Raw genomic sequence first — 22,612 nt, 5'->3', positions numbered from 1 at the left:
CTTGAGGGCAGAGGCTGTGTCTGATTTATATCTGCATTCCTCCTGTCCAACCCCCATGCTCAATAAATGTTTGATGAACAACTAAAGGAAAGACTGTTCATCATTGGAAAATTGCTCATCAGAGCCCTGCATATCGGCGTTGCCAAGAGATGTTTTCATCAAATGCAGTTTCTCAGTGTCAGTATCTAATGCTGTCCTGGTTCAGCCTGAAGTATTGGAAATTCAGAAGAGCTTGCGGGAGTTAGAGGAAATGTATGTTATTTGTTAAGCAGAAAATCAGGGTATGAGATGGAACACTAAGATATGCAAATGCCTATCTTCTTTGTAGGAGAACCTGGGAAAACACACCAGATTATTTTAAAATTAATTCAGCCTGAGTGTCTGCGGAGCTTAAATGTGGTCCTCAGGAGAATAAATAGTGCATAATGTGAAACGAGAAAGGAGATTTGAAATGCACCCAGGAAAAGCTCCTTTCAGCCCAACTTCTATACCAGAACATCCTAGTTGGTAGGATCTGAATGCAATTTGCAAAGATTAAAACCTGTTGCAAGAAAATTAGCCCAAGCACAAGACTTTAATCATTTAAGAGGCTCCGGGCTTCTTCAGGTCTTGTCAACAGCAACTCCTCACCAATGAGGTCCTGAGGAGAGATTCCAGGTCACTTGATAAATATTGATCATTTTGCAGTAAGCAGAACTTTCACATATTTTAATTATTAAATAGCAAGTGAGAGTGGCTGCTCTGGGTCTGCAAACTAATAATTCAAAAATAATATTTCCAAATGGTTCCCTTTTGTAGAATGATCAAAGATATGGTTGCCAAAGCACTCTGGGGAGTTTTAATTAGACATATGCCAAAGTGGCTGAAAACTGCCCAGTCACCGAAGAGCTGTGTGCCGCAGATGCCTGCTTTGTTGATTGCTATGTCTGTTTAAGCAGGAATTGTGTGGGGCTGCCTTTTCAAGCCATGCCCTGGGATAAGGGAAGGAGGGAGCTGGAACTTGGGGTGACTTTGCCTCAAGAATGCCCATTTTACAACAGTGTTTCATTCTCTACTATAGCCAGGATGGACAGGCAAGATGGGAGGCGTGGGGAGGGCTGGCCACAGCCCCAAGGCATCTAGGTGTGCACAGGAGATGAGGCTGAGTTACTCCAGTGGGGACTTCAGAGCATGGGTGGGAAGGACTCTGTGAGGGCTGGAAAGAGGGTAGAAGTGTCTGGGTGCAGGTCTTGGATGTCAAAGCAGCCTGGGCTTCAGATTCAGCCAGTGAATCTACCACTCTCAGGCCATGTGATCTTGGAGGGTGACTTCATCTCAATATCTCATCTTGGAGGTGGGCTTGCTGTGCTATTAACATCAAACGGTATAAGGCTGAACGCAGAAAGGCTGAGGCTCACAGGCAGAGGAGTCTGAAGAGGGCTGATGCTTACTTCAGTTCAGGAATACCCGTGTCTGGATGACACCAAGTCCCCAGGGCTGCAAGTGCCCGGCAGGGCTGTGGCCTCCAGGGGCTATTCCAGGACAGCCCAGAGGCCACTGCTCATCCTCCTCCTGCAGTGATCTGAAGCTGTACTCTTGTCGATCAGAGGACTCCTGGTGGTGCCTGTCAACATTTCCCTAGGATGAGCCCCTAGGATTGGCCTTAGAGCCTGTGCTGAGAGGAGATTTTGGGGGATGACGCAGGCCACGAAGACCCCAGGGTCATGGAGGAGAGGGAGGAAGAAATGGCTAAACTTTCAAACTGCATCTCAACCTCCTGCTAACTCTTCATCCTGCCTCTTTCGTTTTCTAGAATCTTTCCTAATCCAGCTTCACAATCCCTGCCAGAGGGGGCTTTCAAAATCCCAGACCTAAACATGACCTGGGGTTGCACATCCTCATCTCCCATAGAACCAAATCCACCAGGTCCTGTGGCCTCCAGGCCTGGTCCAGTTGCCCTTCTAGGCTCTTCGGCCGCTCCCCACTGTGCCTTCCAGGATTAGCCACCCTCTGACTCCTGGAAGCTCCCTGAGCACGGCCTGCTTTTGATGTCTCACAACTTTCACATATGCTGTTTCCTCTCCCTGGAATGCCCTTTACTCCTTCCAAAGAGACCAGGCTCCCAGGTTCTTAACATTCATTCCCAGTTAAGTACATTGTCTTCTGAGAAGCCACCAGCCCTGCCCACCCCTAGCTGCACCACCACCAACTTCCTGCACTGTTCCATTCGCAGAGGGCAGGGCAAGCTGAACCCAGAGGCCCAGCAGGTCTGGCTGAGGGCAGTAGAAAATGGTCCCTTATGACTCACATAGACCCTGAAGACAGTCTCAGGCATGAAGCCCATTTCACCCCAGCAAAGTCAGCCCCACTCACCTCCACGGAGCCCAGAATATGCACGCGGGATGCTGCTGTCTCCAACCTACAAGCCTACTTTGCACCTAGTCCATCTTGAGAAACGGCAGCCATCCCTCACCAGGCATGTACCTAACTGTCCTCCCACACCACACACCCCAGGCCTCCCTCTGCCTCTCAACTTGGAGGAAAGGAGGGAAATGTAGCCCCATCCTCTGTCCCCTGAGCTGGAAATCTGGCAGAGGAAAGTGATGAAGGCTTCTGCCAGGCACAGTGTCGAGTCAGCAGCAGCTCCCAGCTGGCGCATCTGGTGTTTCCACAGAGAGGGAGGTGGGAGGACGAACACCCCGTGTCTCAAGCCTCAGCCCTGACCTCTGGCCTTCTCCCACGTGGCCACTTCCAACATAACTTCAGTGATGAGAAGTAAGAGAGAATTGGAACTATTTCATGACTAATGACCAGCAGGAGCACCTTGGGCATGTTCGTTAACTTCTCTGTGACTCAGTTTCCTCAGCTATGAGGTCAGGTGGTACCTATCACATCTGGTTGTGGTGAGGATTAAATGAGTTAATATATGCCTGACACGCAGTAAGTACTATATGAATGTTAGCTGTTATTCCTATTGGGACAGAACTTTATAGTTTACAGCACATGCCAAAGGTTACATAGACAGGAAGGGGCAGGAGCCACGAGTCCTTTGCATGAGTTCCCTTTCATTGAACCCCTGACACTTTGCAGAGCGAGCTGGGACTCACAGAGCTGCCACCTGCATCCTCCATCTGCCCTCGGAAATGCTCCCATTTGTTTCCTGGGCTCCTCTCCACCATCTGCTTTCCTGTGTTCACACAGCCCTGGTTGAGGCTCTTGGTTCTGCTTTCTAAGTAGCTCCTAAGTCCATGACCTTGTTTTGAACTTGCAGCTCAGTATTGACCTTCACCGTTTATTTACGACCTAAGAGTCTCTGTCAGTCCTCTAACTCTGCACACCCACACCACAGTCAAAGGTGCCCTATGCCCATGGAATACGATGTAGCTGGGACTCCCCTTACCAGCACCCTTTCTACAGGGAGAGTAACTGGACGCCAGGACTGGAATGAAGGTATAGCCAGCTTCCAAAGTTCCTCGCAGTGGCCCTAGCAGCCTCCTCCTCACCAGGGGAGAAGCAGCTTGCCGGGAGGCTGGAGTCAGGGGCTCCTGCCACTCAGTCCCATGAATACAGCTGTCCCCTCCTGAACTTCCCTGGGAGTGTCCACCATGTACAGCCCCAGGCAGCCCTGAGGCTCCACAACCCCATGGGCTCCCTCACTTCCTGTTATTAACACTTTACCTGCTCCACCTGGGAGGCAGGCATCCCTATCTGTGGGTGAAAATGGATCCTACCTTAGCAGATTCCCTGGTGACTAGGAGACCTCTGGGCAGAGGCAGAAGTTCTCCTCAAAGCTAGGCATCTAGATCCTTGGCCACTATTCTATAATGGGAGCTATGAGGGGCCAGTGAAGAGCAGGAAGTCAAATATGGGCCCCTGAATTAACAGAGACTTAATAAAGGAATGTCCCACGGTCACTAGTGTGAGGACTGCCTTTTGCCAAATGGCCCCAAGATGCTGCCCGGCAAGGAAACTTCTTCTCCCAGAGTGACCCAATACTGGGCAGAAGGCAGAGAGGGTTGCAGATCAGAGACCCAGCACTGTCTACACCTGGGAGACTGGGGGCTCCGTCTCGTGAGCAGAGGCTTGTATAGGAGAAATGTGAAGGTTTAAAGTCAGAAAGACCCGAGTTTAAATCCCAGCCCCACCCCTAGCTGTAAGACTCTGGACAGGGGACTCCCCTCTCTGAGCCTCAGTTTCCTTATATCTAAAAATTAAGTACAATAATAAAATCATTATAGTAAAACAACAACAATAATAAACTCCCTCAAAGCCAATATCACAGGGATCAATAGTTAACACACGAGACCCACGGCACATGGTAGGTGATCGGCAAATCCCTGAGAAGCAGCCTGGAGCCACAGCCTCACTACTGCCAGTCTCTCTCCTTCCTCTCTCCTCCATCCCCTCCCTGGCCCCTGAGGCCACGCTCCTCGTTTTCCAACACGGCTGCCACTGTGCCCGGGCTCGGGCTGTTACCTGAGAGAACTGCCAGTGAAGCTTCATCCTCTTGGCTTTGGCGTAGCTGCACTCGATGAGCCGGGGCCGGCTGTTGACGTCCACCAGGCACCGGTTGTCATCATCATCCACCGTGGGGCTCAGGATGCCCACATGGATCTGCTGACTGCTCGTGTAGTACACGTTCTGGGGGCGGAGGGAGGGAGAGAGTGTGGATAAATGCCAATGGCCACAGAGACAGGAGGGTAGGTGGTGATTCTCCTGGGCAGCTGGCAGAGAGGCCACAGTTAGGGAAGACCCTGGAGTCACATCCAGTGGCCTTCAGATTATTTTCTATTGCAATAGACAAAAAGAAACCCTTTTACATTATGATCCAGTATAGTATCTGGTCCACCTGTATAACTACAATAAAACACCCTTACATATGTAATATACACTGATTTCTATTCTAATCTTTCATTGGAAAACATTGATCATAACCTTTTAAATTTATTTCTTCACCCAGTTTACAAACCTCTCTTTTTTTTTTTCAGAGACAGAGTCTTGCTCTGTTGCCCAGCCTAGAGTGCAGTGGCGCATCTCGGCTCACTGCAACCTTCCATCTCCCAGGTTCAAGTGATTCTCCTTCCTCCACCTTATGAGTAGCTGGGATTACAAGTGTGCACCACCATGCCCAGCTAATTTTTGTATTTTTAGTAGAGACGGGAGTTTCACCATGATGGTCAGGCTGGTCTCAAACTCCTGACCTCGTGATCTGCCTGCTTTTAATCCACTATTTACAGATTCCCCGATTTCCTCCCTTCATAAATATTTCATGTCAGATACTGTGCTTTGTCAGAGCAAAAAGCCTGGACGGCGCCTTCAGGAAGCACAGTCTTGTGGGATGGGAGGTGTGTAACATCATTTCCATGCACACTACGACTGTGCAGAGCAGGAGGTGGCAAACTTTTTCTTCAAGGGCAGGTTGACAAATACGTTTGGTTTTGTGGGTGTGCTGGGGAGTCTCCAAGACCACCCCTCAGCTAGATGATTTTCTATGGGGACTCACAGGACTCAGCACATAACTGTACTTACTGCTATGATTTATGACAGCAAAAGGATACAAAACAAACCCAAAAGGAAAAGGAAAAAGAAGGGGAAACCAGGCCCAAGCTTCCAAGGGTCCCCTCTCGGGGGAGTTGCACAGGACATGCTCAATTCCTCTGAGTTGTGACAACACATGAGAAATGCTGTCTATCTACCGAGAAGCACATTAGAGACACAGCACCCACGGTTTTTACAGGGGACTGTCACATAGGCAGGCTCTGCCTAGTATGCACCAAAATCCCAGACTTCCAGAAGGAAAGTGAGTGGCAAACCTAGGCTGTTTTGTTTGTATAATCAGATTAAGCACAGAGAGCCACTCTTATCAGTTCTGCTGGGAATCCTGAGACCCAGGCTCTTGGATGCCAACCTTGTAAGCAAGCCTTTCAGAGGACAGCAGCCAGGCCCGCTCTGCAAACTCCTTTCTACACAGAGGACCATACAGCCTCTGAAAACTCACTCTCCTGCTGTAGTGCAAACACATCCCAGAAAAGAAAAACATGAACAAATGGCTGTGTTTCATGAACACATCATTTACAAAAGTAGGAGTCTCCCATGGGCGGTAGTTTGGGCCTGGTCTAGGGGAAAGCCACATGACTCTTGGCCTTCAACATTTTCAGCAACTTCCCTTAGCCATGATCCGTGGTTCCCAATCAGGGCTCCAAGTGAAAAGTCTTAGGGTTCTGTGAACTCTTCTCCTCACATTGCTAAAGGCATTAACATGCTGCCACCCTCATCATTAGTGCCCCCCTGCCCCAGTGCTTAGGCCCCAGAAACAAACCAAGATACCACACTTTTCCACTTTAGGTTAAATATTCAGGGTGTTCTCTCTGGTTATCTTGACATGTTCAAAAATTCTCATTGGCAAATATTTTTGATTAATTCAAAATGGCAAAATGATGTATTTTTTGCTTTAGTAAAAGAGGATGGTTGACAAGTACTTTTTAAACCTGTGTGCCAGGCCATAAAAGGGACAGAAGTGGAAAGAAGGCAGTGCAGATGAGGAGGGCGAGTAAGGGTGGCCCTTTATGGCAGATTCTTCCTGATGCTCAGAAGTCGCTTTAGGCTCTTGGGAGGGGGTGGAGGGCAGGCAGGGTGTTCCCTTAGGAACAGTCAAGACTTCAACAGGAAAGAGATGACCCACTTTAGTAGGGGGAGACCTGAGGAGTGTGTAATAAAGGCACCATTTTCAAAGGTGTGGGTAGGGTGTCAGGGAACCACAAGGGATAGGATGGTTCCCTGGGGAAAGTAACAAGAAGCCGTTAGTACCCCTATGCCCAGTGGAATGAGAGGACAGAGCTGTCACCAGAACCTGTAAGAGAAAAGTCATGGAGAGAAAGCTGAGAGGAGGGCTTGGGGGTCATGGCAAGTGATGCTTAACAAACACCCCAAGTTCACTCTTTCCTCCCCACTTCAATCTCGTACTAGGTCAGGCCATTGGCAGAACGCAACTGGAAACCAGAGATTTCCATTGAAACGTTCCATAAAGTCAGCCTCTCAGGGTGGAGGGAGCTGGGTTGAGAGTGTGTCTGGAGGGAGGAGGAGAAGACGCTCATTACAGCTAAGATCTGCTCTCTGTGGTCACCTTACAAGTTATCAGGTTTGGCAAATCCATGGAAATTGACATCAAAATGACTAAAATGACTGAGTCTTCCAATAACAAAGGTGAAGGATTTACAGTGACCAAAGTTCTGAGCAGAGGCCAAATGTAGGATGCTCAGCTTTAATGTGGAAATGTAACCAGAACAAGAGGCAAGGGGATACTCCTCAAAGCTATCCTGAGCAAGGGGCGGTTTGCTCATTGGAATCCTGAGGCTGTCCATTGTGTGGCCGGGATTTCCAGGTCAGCACCAAAAAAAGCTGATGTCCTGTGGCTTCTAGTTTATTGGAGTTGAGGGAGAACTTGGCAACTGGTAGGATGTAGAAAATCAAACAGATTTTCTGAGAGTTAGGCATCACCTCTATTCAACTAACAAGTAATCTCTAAGTTGGGATCTAGGGTTACAGAGATGAGAAAATCCATGGTCCCTGTCCTGGAGAAGCCATGCTACTTTAGGGAAACCAACAACGTGTCAGGAAATAATGACCCCAATCACATGAATATGAGAAGTGCCCCTACTTCTTGCACTCACCTACCCCAACTCTCACTACTTTGAAAATAGAAACGAGAACCCACCACGTCCAGAAAGCCTGCCCTGAATATTCAACTGTGTGGGGCCTCAACCTGCCACCTGGGCCTCTCGCCAAAAGGTGCACACCTGTTTATGCCCTTGGGTTGAATGCACTGTGACCTCCTTAGGACACTGTAGCTCTTAATCTCCCTGCATGCCAGGACCCAGATTTCCTGAGGTTTAGGGATGTGGGCTGTAAGAAAAGGACAGTAAGGGAGCCAGTCATTCCCATGTTTTTCTTCTTCTCTGTCATCAGAGCCTGGTTCTTGTCTCCGGAGCAGACTTGGCAGACACAAGTGGCTACTCAGGTAACAGCTGAAATCAGTTTTATCCACTTAGCTGCTCTGAAGAGTTTAGGGAGATGACAGGAGAAACGTGTGCACTTACTATCTGGTACAGCTGTCATCAGAGCTGTTTATTGCTCCAGAGTCTGGGAAAATCATAATAGGGCTGGACAGTTGTTATTTAAAAACAAAACAACAAAGTGCATTTTGACTGGCGTAACCACGAAGCTGGCAGATCACAGAGGGAGGTTTGGCAAAGAGGATTCTCTCAAGTCCTCACACGGACATCTCAGAAGCCCAGCCTAGTGGATTAAATAAACCAATGGCTCGAACACAAAAAAGGGGAAAAAGTTTTGTACAAGTTGCCCCACTTTCAGTGCCTGCAGGCCCAGCAAGCATAGCTAAGCTTTCTGAGCAATGGAGACTCTGGAAGGTGTAAGGCAAGAAGTGACTTAGAACGGGGGAACGTTACAAACCAGGGGCTATTTGGAATGCCTGGAGGCATTTTTGGTTGTCATGATGGTGGGGGTGGTGGGAGGTATCTAGTGGCTGGTCAGGGATCCCACTCAACATCCTAAATGCACAGGACAGCCCCCCACAGCAAAGAATTATCTAGCCAAAATGTCAGTAGTGCCGCTGTTGAGATACCCCAACTGAGATAGCGTATAATAAAAGTTGACGTGTTTTTACCTGTTACCCTGTGCCAGACATGAAATAACTTACATGCTTTATTCTTGTTTAATCTTAGCAATAACTCTGTGAGGCAGGTACTAATATTATCCCTTACCTTATAGACGAGGAAGCTGAGGCAAGGAGACCATAAGCAATGTTTCCGAAGTCACACAGTTGGTGAGGAGCTGAGATTCACAGCGAGGCAGTTTAACTCCAGAGCTACTGGTGTGACCACTCACCTCCCTCACGCACCTCCCTGGGGTCATTCCAGCTCCAGCCTCCAAGCTGGAGGGGCAGTGAGAAGCCGGGAGAGGGCTTCCACTGTGATCCCTTCCAGTCATGATGGGGCCCTGGACTAATACAGTACTAGAGAGCTGGAGGGGCCTAGAATAAAAGATGCTACAAAGTTCTGAGACAGCAGCATCCCTCCTGTAACTGGTCCGAGGCTGGGGAAGCTGTTATCCTGCCTTGGACGTCTTACAAACCCCCAGGGCAGAGAAACATCATCCCTGCCCACTCAGCTCCTCCTCAGCTGCCAATGATTGATTTGGCTCATTCTCTACTCAGCCCCACACAGCTCAGCAGGGCTGCAAACCAGATCTCCAGCATTTCATTTTGATGCTTGCAGGAGGAAGAGCAAAATCACCTGCAAAGTAAAAGAATCAACACATCCGTATCCTGGATCTTATGCTAGCAGCATTTTCCTCTCCTCCAGGCCAGGGGTAGGAGCCATGACTGAGAGCCAACAGCTGGCCAGGGAGACCACAGAACTCTGGTTCACATTCCTGCCTTCGGAGCCACAGAGTCGAGGCTGGGTAATGTCCCCCTAGGGCCGGAGGTTCTCCTGACTCTGTCCCCTCACCTTGGGGCAAGGGCCCCACCCTGTAGGATACCCTGGTCTCAGAGCCTGGCCTCCAGCCCTCCGTAGGAGCCACGCCTCACATGTGTCAAGCCTCACCTGGCAGATGGAAACTCTGCCACCTGGAGCAGAACAGCCTCAGGAAGGGAAGGAAGAGAAGAAAACATGCACAGTTTTGTGCCCCTAGCAGTCCTCTGCTAGGTGTTTTCCATGCCTGTGGCTACTGCCACTTTTAAGAACAAGGAAACTGAGGCTATGAGAGTTTTAAAAACTTGTGAAGACACTCAGGTAGGCAGTTGCTCTCTCCCCTCCCTGCCTAGGGAGAAGTCCCAAGGAAGGCTGAGTTCTGGCAGCTCAGGGCCTGTGGTCCCTTACCCATTCCTCGGAGGGGCTCTCCTCGGCCGCACTGATGGCCACTGCCTCTGCCCAGTCCCGAACTTCAGCTGCAGCTGCCCAGGCCCGGGAGCTTCGTCCCAAGGGCCACTCTGAACTCACCCATGAACCAGCGATGGGACTACCAGGGCCGTTCCCATCAGGTTGTCACGCTGAGCTCTGGGGACTCCAAGAAGGGGTCTCAGGGGCCATTGTGGTTGGGGTTCCAGAGTCCCTCTCCCAGCCCCACCACAGCAGATCTTCTTTTGTCTTTTGGATTATTGACTTTCATATAACATTTTCTTTGAACAATAGGTTTTGACGAATTTTAAGAAGTTTGAAAACCACTTCTCTAAAGCAGGAGGCATCTGTCCAGGAGGAGGATGTTGCGGATGAGGAGGCCTTTGTTAGCTTCTACTCCACCAAAGAGCCTTTGCAAACATGTGGACGAGAACCTCAACCTCCTGCCTCCAACCTCCACCAGGCCCCACTCCCTTGCATTCTTTGATATGGCCAATTTACATATTTTTGTTTTAAAATTATTTCAAAGTTTTGGGGGAACAGGTGGTAGATTTTGGTGTACCCAGTTCCCAAGCAGTGTACACTGTACCTAATATGTAGTTTTTTTGTTTCTTTTTTAAGACAGGCTCACTCTGTCACTCAGTCTGGGGTGCAGTGGCATGATCTCAGCTCACTGCAACCTCTGCCTCCTGGGTTCAAGCAATTCTCCTGACTCACTTCCCAAGTAGCTGGGATTACAGGTGTATGCCACCCACCCAGCTAACTTTTTTTTTATTTTTAGTATAGGCAGGGTTTCACCATGTTGGCCAGGCTGGTCTCAAACTCCTGACCTCAGGTGAACTGCCTGCCTTGGTCTCTCAAAGTGCTGAGATTACAAGCATAAGCCACTGTGCCTGGCCCCATTGTGTATCTTTTATTACTTACTCCCCTCCCACCTCTTCCTCCAAGTCCCCAGCGTCCATAATATAATTTTTACGCCTTTGCATCCTCATAGCGTAGCTTGCACTTTAAGTGAGAGCATAGGATGTTTGGTTTTCCATTCCTGAATTACTTCACTTAGAATAATGGCCTCCAGATCCATCCAGGTAGCTGCAAATGCCATTATCTCATTTCTGTTCATGGCTGAGTAGAAGTCTACGGTATTTATACAACATTTTCTTTATCTACTCGTTGGTTGATGGACTTTTAGGATGGTTCCATGTTTTTGCAATTGTGAATTGTGCTGCTATAAACATGCGTGTGCCAGTCTTTTCCATAGAAGAACTTCTTTTCCTTTGAGTAGATACCCAGGAGTGGGATTGCTGGATCAAATTGTTTGGAGATTCCTTAAAGAACTAAAAGTAGAACTACAATTTATGTATTTTTCAATCATCCAATCCCCTCTTCTATCAAGACCTCAATACCTATGTCATGCCTCAGCCTCCGCAGAAATTCTGGAACCTTCACGAAGCTAAATAAAGACTGAGATGCAAAAATCATGGGATGGGCAGAGGAAGAGTCAAGGAGGGCCTCCCAGGCAAATCTAGAACATTGGGCAAAATAGGGTTAGTTACATTACTTAATAATAGACACATTTGCAAGGCACAACTGGAGTACGAGTTCTCTTCCAAACAATGGGCATGTAAATTTGGACCAGCTGTTTTTCCTCCATTAAATGAGGCTTCCTTGGCAACTGTGCTGGCCTATCAAGTAGGTGTCCATGAAAAATGAGGTATCTTTGGGGCATTTAGCCTCTCCCCGCTGAGCCTCCAGCATGGGGCAGCAGTGATCGTCTTTGGCTGAAACTGTCCTGGGCCTGGAGAGTGGTGAGGGGTGGAAAGGGAGAGTTACACTGGGACACTGTTTACAAGAGGTTCTAGAACCCATCATAAGGGAGAAAACAACTGAATTGGCCAGGCACTTACACTGGAAATGGATGAACCAGCATCCTTGTCATTTCTTTGGATATTTATCCGTATTCTGGATGGTTGCAGCCCAACAAGGAATTAAGAGCCCAGCTCTCTGAGGGGCTGGGGGACATAGGGGAGTGGTGTGACACTGTCTAGGGAGTTAAGAGTTGCACATAATAGGGTGATTGCAAACTTTTAAAATCGGGTGGTTGGCAAAGGTCATTGAAGGCACAGTCAAGCTATGGCCTGGATCTTGCAAGACGAGGAATATCTGAGAGCAAATGAAATCACAAGACTCACAAGGACAAACTCCTAAATGCAATCAAGCTAAGGCAGGGCTCTCCACCTTGGCTGCACAGCAGAATCACCTGGGGGGCTTTAAAACCTACAAACCACAGTCTCAGGGGCTGGGGCCTGGGCACAGGGATTTATTCCAGGTGATTCTAATGTGTAACTAAGGTTAAAAACCACCTGGGTTAAGGAGAGTTTGGGAAGCCTAGGAGTGAAATGTTGGTGCAGCACACACCCTTCTGGATTCTAGCTTAAAAGCAATGCCCCTGCAGATAGGGCTCTAGCTTGCCCCCACAATGAGAAGGGGGAACTTATCCCTATCTGCAGGGCAAGGACAAGGTAGGCAGGGACCAGGGTATCCATAGGAGGGCAAGAAAAGACCCAGGAGGGAGAGGGCTACCCGTCCAGCTACAATGCTTCACCCCCTCATCTCTGTGCCCCTGTCTTGAGTCTGATCAATAGGTCTGCAGGTAAGAGTCATGGAAACAGGCAGGGTGCCAGACACAGAGGGCGGGAAGAAGGAAGGGAGCCTTGCTTTATTAAATTTCAATTTACAGAGTGCTGGCTGTGACATCCAGAATGTGTATTAGAAATGGGCTTTTTCCTCTTTTTCAAAGAACAAGCTGCAGGCCTCTCTGCAGACAGGCAGGCTGATTTAAGGGTTTGGTTATTGGTCATTAACCCCTTGACACAGAGGTTCGTTACAGTGCTGAGGGCCACAGTGTGCTGATGCTAAATCAGAAATGAAGGAGAGTCATTTCCAGAATGATCTTATGTTCATCAACCACAGCATGAGGTCCATGTGAGGAACGGGAAGCATTTATAAGCACCATTCTCCATTAGTGTGATGACATACATGTGTAAGGCTGGGTTTCTAGCTCAGGGCTTCCTCTGTGAACCCATTTCCCTGGTGGAGGGGGAACAGGTGAGGCTGAGCACAGGCACACGAATCCCTCAGCATTTTGGGGAGAGGTTTATTACTGGAATTCAGCCTATCAGTGAGGACTTGATCCCAATCAATTCAACAAACACCCTTTGTGCCTCTCAGGTGCTGGGGCTGGCCTGGGCATTGGGAAAGCAGAGAGGAGACGGGGAGCCCCTCCCTCAGGGAGTCTCAGCCTGGTGGAGAGACAGACAGTGCTGGAGGATGGGTAGAATATGTTCGTGGCCAGCTTACAACAGATGGGTGGGCAGCGTGCTGGGGTGCCCCAGAGCTGGAGTAACAGTCTCTACCTGGGGCTGTCAGTGAGTAATGAGTCTAAAGAGAACAGCCTAAAGAGAGAGTAGTTTGCCCAAATATTTGTCAAGGACAAGGGACTTCTAGCAGAGGAAACAGGCAAACACAAGCCACAGAGGCTTGACAGTACAATGCCGTTTAAGGAATGATAGTGCCAATGGGAGGAGGTGGGGAAGAGACTGGGTAGCACCCCGCTGGCCCCCAGGAAGCTGTGACCCAGATCCGTGAGTGCCCCCACTTGTTAGCACATCTGAGGGGCTCTAAGAGTCTTCTGACTCTAAAACATCCAAGGAGCCTGGAAGCAAGCTTGGCCTGGAGGTGCCTCGGTGTGGTTGAGTATAAGACAAAGAATGGGTGCCCCATTTACTGGGATCGCTGGTGAAGTCTCCCTTTTTCTGCAGCCTCCGGGTCTGTCTCTAGCGACCAGCACTTGCAAACTCTCCTGATCTAGGCCTTAGCCCCTCATCCAGATTCTTCTGCCACTGCTCCTCCCTTTCCTCCTCCTGCCCTCTGCCTGCATCCCCAAGACCAGCCTGGCTGCCTGGGACAGGCTCCTGCCTCAGTGGCTCTCTCCAGCAAAGTGCCTTGACACAGATGGGAGCTGCGAACAAAAGCCACGTCAAGCAGAAACACCCTGCCATGGGACAGATCACAGAGGAGGCCCAATCAATAACAATGGCCAGGGTGGTAGGCCGGGCCCCCGTCGTTGAAGAATTGGACTTGGCTCAGGGAAAGGATATGCGCAGGATGCGTGCTGCTGTCAGAACAAAACCAGACAGTAAAGAGCTGCAAAGGGCGTGGAGAGCGACATTGCACTCGGATATCTCCGGTGCTCTGGAGATGCAGTCATTGCACTCAGTCTTAAGAGGCAGAGAGACTGACAGCCCTCAGTGGCTGTCCTTCAAAACATACTTGGCCCATCAGCAACCCTTGAGAAGACCATCATCAGATGTGGAACATAGCAAGGGTGTGGTGGCAATCCCCCTCAGGGCTCAGCCTCTCCTGGATATAGGACAAAGCTAGAGTGACTCCTGGAAAACCCATCCCATTCACTTTGACAGCATAACCTGGTGTCAGCCCTGTTTGTGGCTGTAGCGGATACTGTTAGTGCCTCACCCATGCATCTGGGCACTCCCCAGCCCTGGCTGTGTGAACAACCTCCTCTGTCGGCCCCTGCTGCCCTCTGCCTGGGGGCCTTTTCTTGCTGCAGGAGCTTGCCTTTCCTGTACCTAGCTCCAGAAGCAGCCCCCAACCAATGATGGATGGAAGCTGGTGGACAAATAACCCATCCTTCTTCCTTCTTGGGATAATTTGGAGACATGTTCCCTACAGGCCTCCAGAAATCCCCAGCAGCACTGGCACCAGCGGCCCACATTGCTAACCTGTGCATTCACATGCCATTGATTGGCCTTTCTTTCTCCCTTGGCTCATGTTTCCACTGCCTTACTAGTGCTTCTAGAACTGCCTTCCAGATACATTACTTGTCACAAACCCTTGTCTCAGGATCTGCTTCTAGAGAAACCTGACTCAAGACAATGCTGGCCCGTGGCTAGCTCCACCTGTGGCCATTATGCCCAAGTCCTCAGCACTGACACTAGATAGAGGCTGAGCCCAAGCCTGTCACTGGACTTGGGCCCTAGCGCAACCTCAGTCAGCAGTGGGGCTCATACACACTAGACTTGGTGCTCCTGAGCCTTTTGGGGACTCCACATCTGACAGGCCACCTTTCAGTGCAGCAGCCATGATGACACCTAAGGTCCCTGCAAGGCAGACCTGGGGCTCTGAGGAACAGCTGCACCCTTCTGACCTGGGACTGTTCATGGAACACCATCACACAAACTTATCTTGCCAATCCTTCTCTGTAGGTGATGAGGTCATCCGGAGATAGGGGACACCTTTGGTAAAAAGTACATTTCATCCTCGCTTTGACCCTCAGGAAGTAGCTGCCTCTAGTAATTTAGCACACACTCCTTGTCAGCCTGGCTGACAGTGACCCATTTCCTCTGAAGATGGCTCTGCCTAGGGCTTGGCCCAAATGGTCTATGCTCTGGGACTCTGCCACCCTGCCCATCAGTGAGAATGGAGCTGTTTCAAAGAGCCAAGAAGACTTCCCCCAGGAATTTAAAACCTGAAAGAGAAAGACACAGAAAAGTAGCCCTGAAGCTAAGACACATGTAGGGCAACTCTCTAGGGAAGAGCCATGAATTTTGCTGCTGAGGCCCCTGGAGCTGTCCTAGTTCCTGCCTTTCCCCTCGACCTTTCCTCTGAGTCTAAAAAGGAATCACCCCAGGTTTTCTCTAAAACATTCACCCTTTGTCTTTACCTTAAGCTACCCAAATTTGTTTTATTTGTTGTTGATAATGACCGCCCCGCAAATTAACAAATACAGTTAGCTTGTTCATTAGCAAGTTCTCTATGTTCAAGAAATCTCCAACACCTGATATCTGACTACTGGGCTCTATTTTGGAAGGTATTGCTCAAAACACTTCATAGCTGTGTCTGCTTGTCTGCTATAAGCTGTGCCTACTCACTCACTCACAAACAGCAAAGAGGGTGCATATCGTATGCACCGAGGAATACTTCCCTTGACACTCTTTTCACAAACAACAGTCTGCCCACTCTGCATCAGCTTGTGACAGTCAATTCATACTTCTTAACTGCTCTAACAGATTGAATTGTTGTTCAAAATAGTCTCTGCCCTCTCCTATGATGCTTCTTCCTGTATTCCCCTCCCTACTGAGCTATTGTACATCCCCATGTCATTAATGTCAGACACGGCCACATGACTAGCTGGAACATGAGTGTGAGTGACAGATGTCATTCCCAATCAGAAGCTTCAAGAGCAATATGTGATATATCGACTGTCTTTTTGTTCTCTGCCACTGGACCTGCAGCATCCTAGAAAGGAGCTGCCCCTTTGGCCCTAGAAAAAGTTGAGATGACAGAGCTGAAGTTGAATGATGACGACCATGTAGCATGAATAAGAAATAAACAAATCTTGTAATCCACTGAGATGTGGGGACATCAGCTTAAGATGACTGATAAAAAAACCGACACTAGAGGAGGGGTACTGCCAAACCTTAAAGTATGGGCACTGACTTTAAGGCCAGATAGGTGATGAGTAAACCACCACTGGAGGCTGGAAAGATGGTGACCTCATCTATGCAACCATGAGACGGTTGGTGAAATCGCTTGGTAAGATATAAATATCTTAGTTGGCCTGCAATATCTTGGTAGACTGATAATACGGCAAGTGAGCCCGTGCTTAGATGCAGAGTGTGCCTTTTTAGTATCAGTTGCTTTTGACAAGATTCTGCAAAAGAGAGATAAGGTCAGGGAAGAAACAGACGTGCAGTAGGGCCCAGTAAGCCACTGAGATTTTGAGGTCATATATTACTGGAGCATAAGACAGATTGAACTGACGGACAGCTCCCTCCCCAGTAATCACACCAAAATAGAACTTCTAAATGTGATGCATGCTCTTAAGGAAAAGTACAAGAAACTTTGAACATAGATACCAATGAGACTTGATCCAATGTGGGTCTCCGGAGGAGAGGGTTGATTCAAGAAAGACTGACTCTGGATCCAAACTGCCTCGACTCAAGTCCCTGCCCCCACTACCCTTGAGCTGTGTGACTAGAGACAGTTTACACAGCCATTCATCCCCTCAATTTACTTATCAGTGGAAACAGGCTAAGAATACTGCCAACCTCCGAGGATGTTGGCAGAATTACATGGAAGGATTTGTGCTCAGTGTTAGCTGTCAGGGATGCTACCATAACAGCAGTCACCCCCTTTAGATTCCAAGTTCCCTGAGGGCAGACACCATGTTTGTCTTGCTCACCCTTCTGTCTCTATTAATGAACCTCCTGTTTGTTACATGATATACACTCAAAACATATTAGTTGAATCAATGTGTTAATAGATTATTCCAGGGGCATATGGAATCCAGAAATTCATGCAGGTGCACTCCCTGGTGCCTGCCTCATATCCTTTACTCCAAAACTCCTCTAAGCTGCTCTCTGGCCAGTTTTGGGCCTTGGACATCACTCTCCATATAGCCCAGAGGATTAATGACTTGGATAGAATGGGGTCTCTCCCTAGGACATAGTCTATGCCATGTCTAGACCTTACCTGGTTCTCCTGAGAAATGAGGAGGCTCAATACCTTTTTGGCACACAATAGTTATTTTGCACAGCATTAAGGAGAGCTTAGAATATTCCCAGTGAGAGTGGTGGAATGTGTGTGTGTGTGTGTATGTATGTATGTATGTATGTATGTGTGTATCTCTGTGTGTGTGTGCGTGCACATGCGTGAGTATGCACAGATGACATACGGTCAATGTGGGATCTGGACTCAATAGCAATCTTGGTGATCAGAAGGACGTAGGAAAGAACATAGCAATAAAATATGCAGGTTAAGATCCAGTAGGGAGATGTTAACCCAGAAAAAAAAAATGGCATTCATGTGGATAAAATAATGGTGGCTGATTTTAACCTGCAGATATAAATCTGTCTATTTCACTTGATCCAACACCATCTCCATCTCCATTTTCCTTGTCCCTGGGGAAAATATGACCTGCTTTCCTCCAGCTCATGTCTTTATTGGATGTTACAGACCTCAGATAGCAATGCTAGATGGATTGTGCTATGACAGAGAAAGTATTACAAAACTAAGGCCATTCATATTGGGGATCCCTTTTCTTGCCATATCACAAGATGGGCACTCAATATTTCTGAATGAGTGAACAAATGAATAAAATAATACAAAGTGAACATGATGAGGCATTGTGATGTGTTATACAAATGGCCACAGATTTTTCCCATCCTTGCATACAAACTACTTTGCAATGTGACTGCGCAGCTCTTCCCTTCACTTCATTTCTCCCTTTATTGAGTCTGGGCTGTGCTGTGTCTTACTTTGGGCCAATGAAATGTGCATCACCGATGTAATACAAGCATAGACCTGATGAGCAATCATGCATGGTGAGGCTTGAGAACTCAAGCCTTCTCTTGCTGCCCTGTGCCTGCCACCATGTATAGAAGCCTGGCCTAGTCTGTGAGATAACACACACATGGCCCAGAAGCCCCTCACTCCAGCTGACTGTCAGCCGGTCTCCAGAAACAGAGTCAACGAGCTGACCAGCAGTTGACCACAGATGCCTGAGTCAACATAGCTGAGACCAGCAGGAGATAGAGCCAGTCTAGCCTAGCCCAAATTGCCTGCTCTCAGAAAAAAAATAGATGTGTCTCAATCTACTAAATTTTGGGGGTAGTTTGTTTTATGGTAAAGTGTTCTGATACAGGTACCTCATTTTTACAGGTGTTTGTAAAGTATATAGCATACAAGGTAGGTGTTCAGCAAATTGCATTCCTTTTTATCCCCTCCTGATGGACAAAAATTATTATAATGATAATATTTCCAATTTAATGAGTTCACACTATATGTCAGGAATGCTAAATGCTTTATACATACTTATTTAAATCTTCAAAATAACCCTGGGGAAGAGATGAGGGCATGTCCATTTTTAGATGAGAAAAAAGAATGAAACAGAGGTAAATTATTGGATAGCAACAATTTGCTATCAAACAGGAAAACTGGCAGAGCTGGGATCCAAATTCAAGTCATCTGGCCCTAAAGCCCACCTCAACCACCACAATGCCCTGCTTCTTCAAGAGGAAAGAAGGAAAGGTTCTGATGCTATCCCTTTCCACATGTGGCCCCCACTTTTGAACTGTTCTCTGCTTTTGCTGGTGCACATCCCACTCTTTCTTCCTTTAAGGTCCCGAAGCAGTTCTTTAGGAAGGCATCCTTGACCTCCCAAGGTCACTACTACCCAGCCCTCTTTTCTTCATGGCAGCTGGGATGCTGATCACTTCCTTTGGCACAGTGGAAACTCCATATAGCCCTGATGGTCCTGGACAGAATGTAGCATGAAATACAGGAGCAATGTGATGGGAACAAAATTCAGTTGCCATGAGGACAGACAGAGTTTTGGAAGCGGGCGCTTTGTCCTGAGCACAAAAGCTGGGGGCCAAGGGTGACAACAGTGGCTGCATTACAAGGAGATGTGGTTTCTCTCAATCTGATTCTGATACGCACTTTCTCTAATACTCCCAGTTCATATGGAACTTCCTTGTGGCTTTACCTTAGCCACAAGAGTTACCTTAGAGGAAACTCCAGTGGAAGATGGATCATGAAGACTCCCTGGCAGAAAAATCTTCAATGATTCTATCTCCATATACCACTCTACTCACCATTTCCTGGCCTGGCAGGAAGATCCTCGTCATGTAGTTTGATGGTGGAAATCACATAGCACAGATTTCCTGGATGACACCAGTCTCAGATATTCATTTCATTGTCTATTTTCATGAAGATATGTTACTTTCAATAAAGGCAGTTCACTAAATGTGTCCCTACATGAGTTTTAATTTTTGTTGTCTTTGTGGGGGTTTCTTATCCTCACTCCACCCCTGATATGCTCTGTGCTTCTTCCCCAGTTGACCTTCCCCCCTTCCTTGCCCTCCCTCCTAATCCTTTTCTTGAGCCTTCTGAAGCCTCTTATCAAACCCACAGTATCATTCCAGGATGGCCCTTTCCAACAAAACAAACCTTTCCTTTCCCACCAAACAAGGCTCTTCCTGGAGGATGCTATTATTCGTGTGTTTTTGAATGTGCTGAGTCTCTAATCGGGACTCAAGGTGGAGCTGACATTCTCCTCTCCCCTGGTGCCTCTTCTACACGTACACTCTTCCATCCTAGTATAAAAAACACCTCCTCCGTAAGAATCAGACATCACACACCATTGCCCTCTGTCCATGTTGTTGTTCTCACTTAAGTGCCAGGCAGTCAGCTATGTCCATCAGGGTCTTTGGCACTAGGCTCACAGCTTCCTCTACATCACACTGGGCAGCATTCACATTGCACTGTGGCCTCAATTCTGGGGCGGTGTGCTGTGTTCCACTTTAGCCCACCCACACCTAGACCCCAGCTCTTAGTGCCCCAAACTACTTTACCTGTGAAGTCTAATCCTCCATTGCCCTACTTCTGCCCAATCACCTTGCTGTGATTTGACTGTGCCCCACAAAGTTCACATGTTGAAAACTTGATCCTCAATGTGGTGGTGTTGGGAGGTGGGGCCTAATGGAAGGTGTTTGGGTCATTGGGGCACTGCCTTTATGAATAGATTAATGTCATTATCGAGGGAGTGGGTTCCTTATAAAAGGACAAGTTTAGTCCCCTCTTGAGCCCTTCTTTCCACTCTTCCACCATGGGATGACACAGCAAGAAGGCCCTCACCAGATGCTGGCCCCTTGATATTGGCCTTCCCAGCTTCCATAGCTATGAGCTGATACATTTCTGTTCATTATTAATTTCTTAGCCTCAGGTGATAGCAACACAAAATGACACACCTATTAATCTTGATTACCGACTCTCTTACTTCCCAATGCCTGCTCATCAACCTAATTGAGGCCTTTGAAATAATAATTTTCTTTCTTTCCTTCTATACTTACCACTCTTTCCTGACCTCTCCCTAGAAAGGCTGCACCCAATTTTCAATAATGACACTCTTGCTAGCAGTTTCAGTTTTTAAATTCCTTACTTTTTCTGCCTTTTACACCCTGTAAACTCCACCTCTATAGCCTCGTTCACCTTCTCCACACCTGTTCCCTGGATGCTAGCACTACCAGAGAAAATTCACGGAACTGAGTAAATTAAATCCACCACAAACTCATGATCTTTAACCTCAACCAGGTACTTCAACACAACCTAGTATTACTTCTTTGGGTACCTGCTTAGCAGCTGAGCCACTTTCACTCTGCAGGGTTTCTAAACCTTCTCCATTCTCTCACATACCCAGATCCCCTTATGCTGCAAACTATCCCCTTCAGTTGCAAGACAGCCTGCAAACTTGTTCTCCTGGACCTCAGCAGAAGTTCATTTCCTGTCGTCCAGGACCACCCCACCTCTTCTCGCCCTGTCCCCACCCCCAGGGATATTGCTTTGTTAATTGTCCCCCTAAATATATCAGATCTCTCTCTCTACTTGTTTCTTCCCTTCAGTTGCAAAATATGTTCCCTTATTGCTTTCTTTAAAAAGCAAATCCAAATGCACACCTCCTTTCAACCCCACATCCCTTCTGATGGCCAGGACCCCCATCCCTTCACAGCAAATTCTAAGCAAAAGAAGTCTATACTCGCTGGCTCCACTTCCTCATTCGCTTCCTCAGATAGAAGTTTTCTCACTGCCATGTCCTCCCAGACATTCCACAACCAAGGCACTCATTATGAGGGATGAAATGCTCTCTTGGATTCAACTGTCCTCAGGTCCCAAGGATAGGGTGAACCTTGCCACCCTAGAAGACCCCAGAGGGGGCAAGAAGATGAACACTGGCTCATTCCATTTTGTAATCACCACTTAAAAAGCTTTAATTTTCCATTAATCTAGTTATTCCTTTGTTCAACACATATTTGTTAAACACCTGGAATGCCCCAGGAAAATATGATTAGGTGACTTCTGAACAACCCAGCGTATTCCAAGGATGCTAAAAATGCTGCTTGGTGGCAGAAGAGACACTGATAGAAGGAGATGCAGATCTATTCTGTAGCCCAGTTGTACAAGAAGCAAGACCAGCAAGTCCTTTTTCCTGCAGAAAAAAAATGTTACAAAATTTCTCTTTTAAAATGTGTCCTTCACTCAAGCCAACCTCCACTCCCACACGTGTGTCTGCATTTAATAGTGCATTTTTGAGCAAGAAAAAAAAAAAAACAACTAAAGCTGTTCTGGTGATTGATTTAGAGGACCCAGCTCTGCTTAAATTCCCAGTATATTAAGACAGTGCTAACCTCAAGGACTCCACCAAAGCTCTACCCTGGCAGGGCTAATGCAGAGCAACAAACCGATTTCAGAAAAAGCATCTGGGACAAAGGCAATGTGGTGACAATTGGGTTACTTGGGAAAATCAAATATAAGAATCCATTTATGCCTGTGATATATTCTGAACACATCTCCTTAGGAACTGTCTTGAAATAGACAAGCATATCCTTAAGCTGCCCTGATATAAACATTATTCAGATACCCACACTCAATGCCGCCAGCCATTCCCAAATCCCAGAGCTTCTTTATTTACTCTCCTTTCTCAGATTCTCAGCCAGGGGTGGGTACCACTTCCTCCAGGGGCCTTTTGGAGGTGTATGGGGATGTTTTAGTCTCATATGGACACTGCTGGTGTCAGGGTCCAAGAATGGTAAGCATCCTACATTGAATAGGACAGTCCCACGCAGTAAAGAACTGCCTCA

At 47.7% G+C, this 22,612-nt stretch overlaps 1 protein-coding gene across 3 annotated transcripts in view; it reads right to left on the bottom strand.

Moving 5' to 3' along the window:
- The window catches only part of GALNT18 (polypeptide N-acetylgalactosaminyltransferase 18), a 365,529-nt gene that overhangs the window by 18,136 nt on the left and 324,781 nt on the right, over positions 1–22,612 (bottom strand). For all 3 annotated transcript variants that reach the window (XM_050757416.1, XM_050757417.1, XM_050757418.1), the window contains one exon: positions 4,456–4,620. In XM_050757416.1, the coding sequence (XP_050613373.1) occupies positions 4,456–4,620 (165 nt within the window). The remainder of the gene's footprint in view (positions 1–4,455; positions 4,621–22,612) is intronic.

Source organism: Macaca thibetana, chromosome 14 (genome assembly GCF_024542745.1).
Source record: "Macaca thibetana thibetana isolate TM-01 chromosome 14, ASM2454274v1, whole genome shotgun sequence".
NCBI lineage: Eukaryota > Metazoa > Chordata > Mammalia > Primates > Cercopithecidae > Macaca > Macaca thibetana.
This window is presented reverse-complemented; position numbering and strand designations above follow the sequence as displayed.